A 9528-nucleotide genomic window follows, 5' to 3' on the forward strand; every position below is an offset into this window, starting at 1 on the left:
ATATATATATATATATATGAATCATAGATAAACATATAGTAAATAAGAAACATATACATACCTGTGGTATTAAAATTTTATAAAGTGTGAGAGATTAGGGAAAAAAATGTTTAAAAAGGCTCCGTGTAGGGCTATAATGAAAAAAGGTTCAGAAATACTGTCATAACTTTATAATAGTTACTGAAACCTGGTTATGTCCTGTTTCAATATTTTTATTTTAATTTTTTTCTTGTTATTCTCATTAATCTTCCCCTCAGAATTTAGCAGTAATTGTGTTTTTGTTCATTGAGCGTGCCAAGCTGATTCCTGCATGTGGGGTTTTGACCTTGGAGCCTCCTCTGTCTGACCCCTCTTCCTCCACTCTTGATGCTCACTCACTCATCCTTCAGGTCTCTGCTAACATATCACCTCCACAGAGGACCTTCCATACCATCCTTTCTATTCTTGTATGATGCTTTTCATAGTCTTTACCAGTGCACAAAATTATATATATATATATACTTTTAAAAAATAAATTTATTTATTTTATTTGTTTATTTTTGGCTGCGTTGCGTCTTCATTGCTGTGCATGGGCTTTCTCTAGTTGCAGCGAGCAGGGCTACTCTTTGTTTCAGTGCACGGGCTTCTCATTGTGCTGTCTTCTCTTGTTGCGGTGCACGGATTTCAGTAGTTGTGGCACGTGGGCTTCAGTAGTTGTGGTTCGTGGGCTCTAGAGCACAGGCTCAGTAGTTGTGGTGCATGGGCTTAGTTGCTCCACGGCATATGTTGGATCTTCCTGGGCCAGGGATCTAACCCGTGTCCCCTTCATTTGCAGGTGGATTCTTAACCACTGTGCCACCAGGGAAGCCCTATATTTTTAAAATTTATTTTTTCACTTGTTTATTTTCTGCCTTTCTCACTAGAATGAATTCCATTAGATGCAGGGACTTTGTTTTCTCACCACTTTATCCTTAGCCCCAAAGCATGCCTGGCACATGGTGAGAACTTTCTATTCACTGAATAATGTGTAAACTTATCACGTTCCAAGAAAGTCCATTGGAATCACCATTGGAAGTATATTCCACCTTCAGGTTAATTGGTGGAGAATTGATATCTTTTCACTTTTCAATCTTTCCATTCAAGGATGTGGCATCTTCTCTTTATTGTTTTATTTTATGTCCTTCTGGGGGAAAAAAATCTTCTTGTAAGTCTTGGACATTTCTAGTTACATTTATTGCTAGGTATCTGAAGTTTGTTCATGGTTTCTTCTCTTGTGAATAGAAATCTTTTAATTTTTCTATTATATTTTATTTGTGGTTTTAGTTTATTTGTGTCAGCAGGCCTGTGTTCATTGTGGGGTCTCAAAGGGAGGATCTATTTCCTTGCTCTTTCCAGTTTCTAGACCCTGACTACATTCCTTGGCTTGTGGCCCCATCCTCCATCTTTAAAGCTCATCAGTTCAACCTTCAGTTCTCTCTGGCCCTGATCTTCTTGTCTCCCTCTTTTAAAGACCCTTGTCACTGCATTGGGCCCATCTGGATAGTCCAGGATAATCTCCCTATTGTAATCACATTTGCAAAGTCTTTATGCCATGTAAGGTAACACGGTTACAGATTCCAGGGACTAGGATGTGAACATCTTTGAAGGGACCATTATTCAGCCTACCATACTTGTGCTTACAGATATGTAGAAAACGATTAGTTTTTCTATGTTCTTGTCTTTGGGTGCATTTTGCCAAACTCCTATTATTTTTCTGTCATTTTCAAACAATTGCATATTTTTCAGTTTTTGTTTTTTTTTTAATTTACTGTCAGTTGCATAATTTGTTCCCTTTCTTTCTGGTATTTATTGCTCATTTTTTTCCTTGCCTCGTTCTGCGTTGTCTAGAATCTCCTGACTAATGCTAAATAATAGCTGTGAAACCATGCATCCTTGGATTGTTCTTAACTTTATTAGAAATTGTTTTACCACTGAGTGTGGTGGTTTCTAATAAACACTCTTTTAAATCAAGGAGTTTTTATCAAATTAAATCCTAGTTTGGTAAGGTTTTTAGGCAGGAATGTACATTAGATGTATTAACCATTATGATTATAAAAGTGACCATATGGTTTTTCTCTTTCAATTTATTAATAGCTTTCCTAGTAACGATGATCTCTGTATTCCTGGAGTAAATCTCCCTTGTTTATAGTGTATTGTTCTTTGAATGTACTGCTGACTTCTATTTGTTAATATTTTATTTTTGTATTTATATTAATAAATGAATTTGGCATAGTGTGTTTAGTAATTGGTTGTGTCATCCTTGTACACGTTGGGCATTGTGGATTATCCAGTAATACTGACTGAATTAGGAAACTTTCTACCTTTTTGTATGGACTGGAACTGTTTAAATACTACTGAAGTTATATACTTTTTGAAAGTTTCATAAATGTGAATTTCCTTGGGCCACTACTACTAATCTCTAAAACCATCTTCCTTACCTCCCTTAAAGGTTGCTTTATCCTGAATCATCCATACTTTATTCCTTACTCTGTCTTACAGCATTTGAAGAATAGCTTGTGACCTGTGAAACAGGTTTTCTCTGGGCAAAGCTGCCCCATCCATAAAGAGGGGTCACATCTATCAACTAGGCTTCATTCATAGGAACCTGTTGGTCCAGGGGCTTACACAATAAAGGTTTGGCTCCCATGAGATTTTCTTTTTTTTTCACGTGCTTTGGGAGTTCTTTATCACTTATTAATCATCACAGTGTTCCTATGAAACTTCTTAGCAAGTCTGATGTATTATTTTCAGTTTAAGGACAGGGATCATCGTTGAAGGAAATAACCTTTGATACCAGAGTTTTGAATAACCAGTCTTTTTAAAAATTTATTTTTTATTGAAGTATAGTTGAATTACAGTGTTGTTTGAATAACTAGTCTTTATTTTAAAAAGCTTGGGGGATGTGCCTCTGTATTATATGGTACCAGTACTGAACTATCTTTTGGATTCATTACCATGAAATTGAGCAGAGACCACTGAATGCTTCTTTGATCATAAGAGATGAGGAAGCCCAAACTGAGAGGGACCTCTCCCCCCTTTTCATCATGAAAAGCCTGACTGCTTGATTTCCTCAAGGAGTAATTCTCATTTCTCTGCGGAAATGTTACTCTCAGCTCAGAATTTCAAACTGATGCTTGTTTGTCTAAATGAGGTTGTCCAAGGCCAGGACAATGAGTCGCTGCTTTAGCTTAGTAAATCAAGGGAATTTGCAGTGGATCGACTTAAATAATTTTTTAAGAAGGATTCTCAGACCGGGTATCTTTTGATCTTAAATCTTTCATCAGGACTGTGTTTACATAAATATAAAAATGGTGTTTCTTGGACTGCTACCACTGATTTCTAAATTAAAATACTGCTGAAGTCATCCCCTGTAAATGCTTATCCTTGGAATATTGTTCAATTAAAAGGTAGTAGTTTGGTATAAGGTATAAGTTGATTTCTCATTCTTTTCCCCTTGCAGTAAAACAGACCATCAGTAACATTTCAATATTTAATGAAACCTGCTTGAGATGGAGAAGTATGAAGACAGCTGATATAGAGGAGATGTATTTAGTAAGTTACTGAAAGTTACTCCGTTTATAGGTGTTTGTCTTGTGTGGGAGGTTCAAAAAATATCAACAAACCAAAAAAACTACTTATATAGCTGCCGTTATCAGTGGAAGATTTATAGTGACAAGTGCAGTAAGAAACAAGAAAGTGGGAACTTCTGCTGCATATTTGAAGAGAGACCTTGGGGATTGATGAGAAAATCACGAGAGGTTCTTTGTGCAACATAGCCTGATGCAGAGCTGATGTTCAGGCAGTGTCATGGAAGGAAGCCAGTGGCTTTTGCAAGTGTGTGTCTCTCCACACCAGTGCCTCTGATCAGGGTCTGAATGTGTTGCCTGGAGAGTCAAGGGGAACTTCTAAAGCTAGATGTGGTTGTGAGTAAGAAGGGTAAAGACCATAGGATGAGCTGCTACTAGAAGCAATTAAGTAGGAAGAAAAGTGCATCTATTGGCCCAGGTGCTGGGATGTTACAGTAAAGTGTAGGAAATGTCAGAAGGGGGCGGGCAGAGGAGAAAAACTCTTCCCAGGTTTTACCAAACCGACTAGGATTACCCTAATGTAGGGAATGTCAGAAGGGGGCGGGCAGAGGAGAAAAACTCTTCCCAGGTTTTACCAAACCGACTAGGATTACCCTAATGAAGCGGTCCCTAATCTTTTCGGCACCAGGGACCGGTTTCGTGGAAGACAATTTTTCTACCGCCAGGGGGTGGGGTGATGGGTCAGGCGGTAATGCGAGCGATGGGCAGCGGCAGACAAAGCTTCGCTTGGTCCACCGCTCCCCTCATGCTGTGTGGCCTGGTTCCTAACAGGCCGTGGACTGGTACCGGTCTACGGTCCGGGGGTTGGGGACCCCTATCCTAATGCACGTTCTGCCCTGGGAGAAGCCTTAGTTCAGATTCTTAATTTTCTTTCTAGGAAATTGTTCTTTGGTTTTGCTCCTGTGGTTTTAACAACAGACTTTCACATTGGGCATGTGCCGTTATATGTGTGAGAACAAGAAATAGAAAGTTGTCGGTGTTGGGGCCTCAAGTTTTTGTGCATTTTGATTTAAAAATATGTTTATGATACTGATAATATTGTAATTACAATATTTATGGTATTACAAGTCTAATATTTGCTTTCTGCCGTATTTCACTTTCTGAAGGAACTTTAGAATTAAGAGTAAAAGGGTGTGAGAGAAAGGGTAGGTATCCAGGCATTCAGAGCCTTTCAAGCTAGCAATTCACCTGGTGAACTTTTCTATGTTTTAGTTCCACATTTGGGGCCAGAGATGGTATCAGAAGGAATTTGCCCAGGAAATGGTCTTTAATATCACTGCCAGCAGCCAGGCTCCTGAGACGTGTTTGGACCTGAGGCCAGGTACCAACTACAGTGTCAGCATCCAGGCTTTGTCTTCTGAACTTCCTGCGGTCATCTCCCTGACAACGCAGATAACAGGTAAATCTTGAATAACAGCATTTGGATGAACAAAGTCACCGCAGAGCTGTATAGGCTCAAATAAAGAGGCACACTATTACTTTCTATCTTTATATAATGAAGTTTAAGAGAAAGAGGAAGAAAGACGTGAAATCGGAGAGGGGAACTAAGGGGACTGCAGCCTGAACTGCAATGTTTTGTTTCTTAAAAAGGTACCTGAAACAAAATAGGAACATTGAAGAAATCTGGGTAGTGTGTACATGAGTGTTGGTTAAATTCCTTCTGGTTATTTGAAATATTTAAAATATTTCATACTTAAAAAGAAATTTTCCTATTACTCTTTCTTTCTCAATAACATATTTAATTGTCGTTCTGTTACGAGGACCTTAAGAGTAGGTTACTCTCAGGGAAGAATGACTGGCAGTCCCACTCTAGTCCCCTAGAAAATTCACTTTCCACTCATTTTCTCGTGTCTCCTCAAATCTGTGATGCTCACTCCATCCCCCAACACACACACTCTGAGCTAATATTCAGACTATTAGCTTCTTTTTTCTTATTTCACTGAGGAATTAGAAGTAATCAGGTGAGGGGGTGGTGGTGGGATGAATTGGGGGACTGAGATTGACATATATACACTAATATGTATAAAATAGATAACTAATAACAACCTGCTGTATATAAATAAATAAATAAATAAATAAAATAAAAAAAAAAAAGTAATCAAGTGAGGACTTTCCACTCCCAAATCTCCCATTGTTGCCTTCATGCAGAACCTATATTTTATCTTCTCTCTTGTCCCCACTCCTAAGGTGAATCCTCCCTCAACCCCATCATCCCTTCTTGCCTCATCCTCAATTCCCTCCAGTAAAGAATTAGTACCAACCCTGCATAAGCATGTTGTAATATCTCATTTTTAAATGAAAACATAGAAAAGATAAACACATTTCTTTTGATCCCATATTCCCTCCAGCTACTCTGCCTTCTCTCAGCCCCTCTTTACAGTAAAACTCCTTGAAAGAATGTTGTGTAGGCTCCACATCCTTACCTCCTCTTCTTTCTTTAACTGATTCCGGTCCAGAGGCATTTGTCCTCAATGCTTTACTGGAAGTGTCTCCATCTTGCAAAACCCACTGCCCAGTTTTGTTCTTATATGATTTTCTCTACAGCATTTGGCATTCCATCCTTGAAACACCTTTTCTCTTGGCTTTTGGATCCTTCTACCTTGCTGACTGCTCCTTCTCAGTTTTTTTCACTAGGTCCATCTATTGGGTTGGCCAAAAATATCGTCCGGGTTTTGCCATAAGAGCTTCCAAAGAACCCAGATGAACTTTTTGGCCAACCGAATACTTTTATTGATGCCCCTCCCCTCGCCTTCTTCTATTCCTTTTTCTTCATTATTTACTCTCTCTGCCTAGGCGATCTCTACCAGTCTCATGGCTATAAACATTACCTATGTGCTGAGCATTCCCAAATATGTATCCACCTGTCTCCTAAACATATCCTATTGAACATCTAACAGGCAAACCCAGTAGAACTTTTGATTTCTCACCTCTTCCCTCACCCCCAAATCCATTTTCACCCAGGCGTCTCTATCTCAGTTATTGGCATTCCTATTCACCACCTGCTCAGGCCAAAAAGGAATCAAAATTGATTCTCTCTCTCCCACCATTTCTAGTCCATCAACAAGCTGGCTTGTTTCTGAAATAAACATTCTGAATCCAGCCACTTCTCCCCACCTTTGCCCTTACCACTAGCAACCTAATCCGAGCCAGCAGCTTCTTGCTTGGACTCCTGCAATAGCATTCTCTCTTCTCCCTGTTTTCACAGTGTCCTATCACCTGCTGCCCTAAGTCTTAATCGTCACCATAACTTTAAAAACATCACTCAAAGTGTCATATTGAATGAAGTAAGTCAGGCGGAGAAAGACAAATATCATGATATTGCTTATATAAGGAATCTAAAAAAATGGTACAAATGCACTTATTAACAAAATAGAGTCACAGATGTGAAAAACAAACTCATGGTTACCAGGGGGAAAGGAAGGGAGGGATAAATTGGGAGATTGGGATTGACATATACACCCTACTATATATAAAACAGATAACTAATAAGGACCTACTATATAGCACAGGGAACTCTACTCAATACTCTAATGACCTATATGGGAAAAGAATCTAAAAAAGAGTGGATGTATATATATGTATAACTGATTTACTTTGCTGTACAACTGAAACTAACACAACATTGTAAATCAACTATACTCCAATAAAAATTAATTTAAAAATGCATATAAGAACATGTCATCCCCAGCTCAAAACGGTCCTATGAGTTTGCCTTAGTGTTCTAACGGAATCCACATTCCTTACCATGGAACATGGAGTCTGGCCCCTGCCTACCTCATTGACCTCATCTCCCTCTGCCCTCTCCCTTTCTCACTAAGCAGCAGCATCCTTCCTTGCTATTTCTCAAACGGGTCAAACTTGTTCTTGCATCCAGGTCTTTCCATTTGCTGCTTAATCTTCATGGGACACTCTCTCCACATGGCTTCTTTATAATCACTCAGGTTTCTGCTCAAGTGCCATTACCTAGAGAGCCTCTCCCTGCCCATCCTTTCAAAAATCATCTCCCATTGCCACCCCATCACTCTATCCATTTCCTCTGCTTGAATTTCTTCATAGAACTCGTTTTCAGGACTTGTATTTTAAATTTTACTTGTTTATTTTCTTTTCCCCTACTAAAATAGGAACTCTTTGAAGACAGAGATTTTTGTCTGTGTGTTCTACATTGAATCCCCAACACATAAGGACAGTGTGAGCACACATAAGGACAATGATAGCACAACAAAAGAATATTTTTGTAATGAATGCATACGAGGGCTAACCCCCAAATGGCCAGCAGGTGGTATTGGCATTGAAGAAATGCCTGGTTAGTTAATAAAGGCTTTAGACCAAAAAGAATTCACTTTGGGGCTGGAAAGAGATGTTCAATTTGGGCATTTTTTCCCATGGTGACTTATCAAAATGGATAGCTATTCAGTCTCCTACTCTTTGGTCCTTCTCATGTTTTGAAGGTTTGCATTGCTGATTCACATTAGCATTTCATATTTTTTGAGTTGGGGAGAGGGAGTTTCATCTTGATGAGACACACTTCTACCTTGCTTTGTACCCTAAATATTGCCCCGTAGCTCAAGCACCCTGTGTCTGTGTTCATGGCCACCAGGGGACACTGTTGAGCTGTTTAAGTTCATTGAAACCATGACTGCATATTTTTCACTCTACTTTAAAGAATTAGCAATTTTTTTTAAGTGTGAAAATTCAAGTTGTTAAGATCTTATGAAAGAGTAACTAAACAAATAAGAACAAACCCCAAGCCCTGTCTTTAATAAGAGAACCATATACTGATGTGAAGAGGTATGCCTGTTTGCCTAAGATGTGGCTTTGTTTCAGCAAAATTGTGAACTTTTGAATTTTACCAGAAATGTGAGGCAAGGGGTTTGGACGTGGAATACGCAGAAGCTGATTTCCCAGAAGAAAAGTGAATGGAATTTCCCTTCTGAGTGTCTTACATTAAGTTAAATCTTACCGTTGGGAACAGGATGAAAACGAGTGCTTTAAATATATTGCTGACCTCAGAGGAGAGTGAAAGCTTTTGGAATGTTGAAGGACAGAGGCAAGTGTTGTAGTGGCAATGGAAGAGGGTTGCTGGTGAGAAAGGTGGTGAGATGGAGAGGCTATCACAGTGCTTCTGACTCATGGCCCACGTGCCTCTGCAGGCAGCCCATTGACGGGAATTCATCAGAATAGTGCCACCATTTATACTCCCTTATGTAAGAACAAACTTTCATCCTTGATGTAGACCCAAAGGGTCAGAAGAGCTGCCCCACACTGGTTATGCTATTTTCTAGCCAAGTCAAAAAGCTTGTAGGCAAAATTTCCTTCTCATAGAGAGAGGGAGAGAACCAGAGAGGGGGAAGTGGGGGGAGGGAGAGAAAGAGAGAGAGAGAAAGCAAGTGCCTGCAGGAATGTAAAGATAAACCACTTATTCCACACAATGTGGTGATCATTTGAAGTTGAATGTTTATTATGGAATCAAGAATGCTGGAAGAGAAAAGGGAAACGAATATGTAAAGGAAATCATTCCTTCCCAAGTCCACCTTCAATTCCAAGGTTGGCAATGTACACGGGAACTTTCCCATCTCTACCTGCATTCGTAATAAGAAAAACAATGTACTTTTTCAGATGTTCAGGAAAGCCACTGAAAACACAGGTATGTCTCAAGCGTTCTCAGGCTATCCCTCTAACAGAGAGGTCCAGTCAGGATAGCTCTAATTCCCCCTACAGGGCTGGGGACCACTGCCCCCTCCTCTGACCCCTCCTCTCTTACTGTTAAGTGTCCTTAGGAAGGACCGTGAAGGACCAGGTGTCTTGACATTCTTCTGCTGTGAGCTTCTCTTCCACAAACCATCCAAGGACTGTGCACTCCTGTGTCCTCAGTGAGGACCTTGTCTTCTCAGGCTGGTTCCAGGGTACCACACTTATTCCTGCT

General features: G+C 39.7%; 1 protein-coding gene across 1 annotated transcript in view; it reads left to right on the plus strand.

Annotated features, from left to right (window-relative positions):
- The window catches only part of SUSD1 (sushi domain containing 1), a 135065-nt gene that overhangs the window by 83692 nt on the left and 41845 nt on the right, over window positions 1-9528 (plus strand). The window contains exons 11-12 of the mRNA XM_007449808.1: window positions 3479-3570; window positions 4818-5004. Coding sequence (XP_007449870.1) covers window positions 3479-3570; window positions 4818-5004 — 279 coding nt within the window. The remainder of the gene's footprint in view (window positions 1-3478; window positions 3571-4817; window positions 5005-9528) is intronic.

Source organism: Lipotes vexillifer, unplaced genomic scaffold (assembly GCF_000442215.2).
Source record: "Lipotes vexillifer unplaced genomic scaffold, Lipotes_vexillifer_v1.1 scaffold230, whole genome shotgun sequence".
In the NCBI taxonomy this organism is placed as follows: domain Eukaryota; kingdom Metazoa; phylum Chordata; class Mammalia; order Artiodactyla; family Lipotidae; genus Lipotes; species Lipotes vexillifer.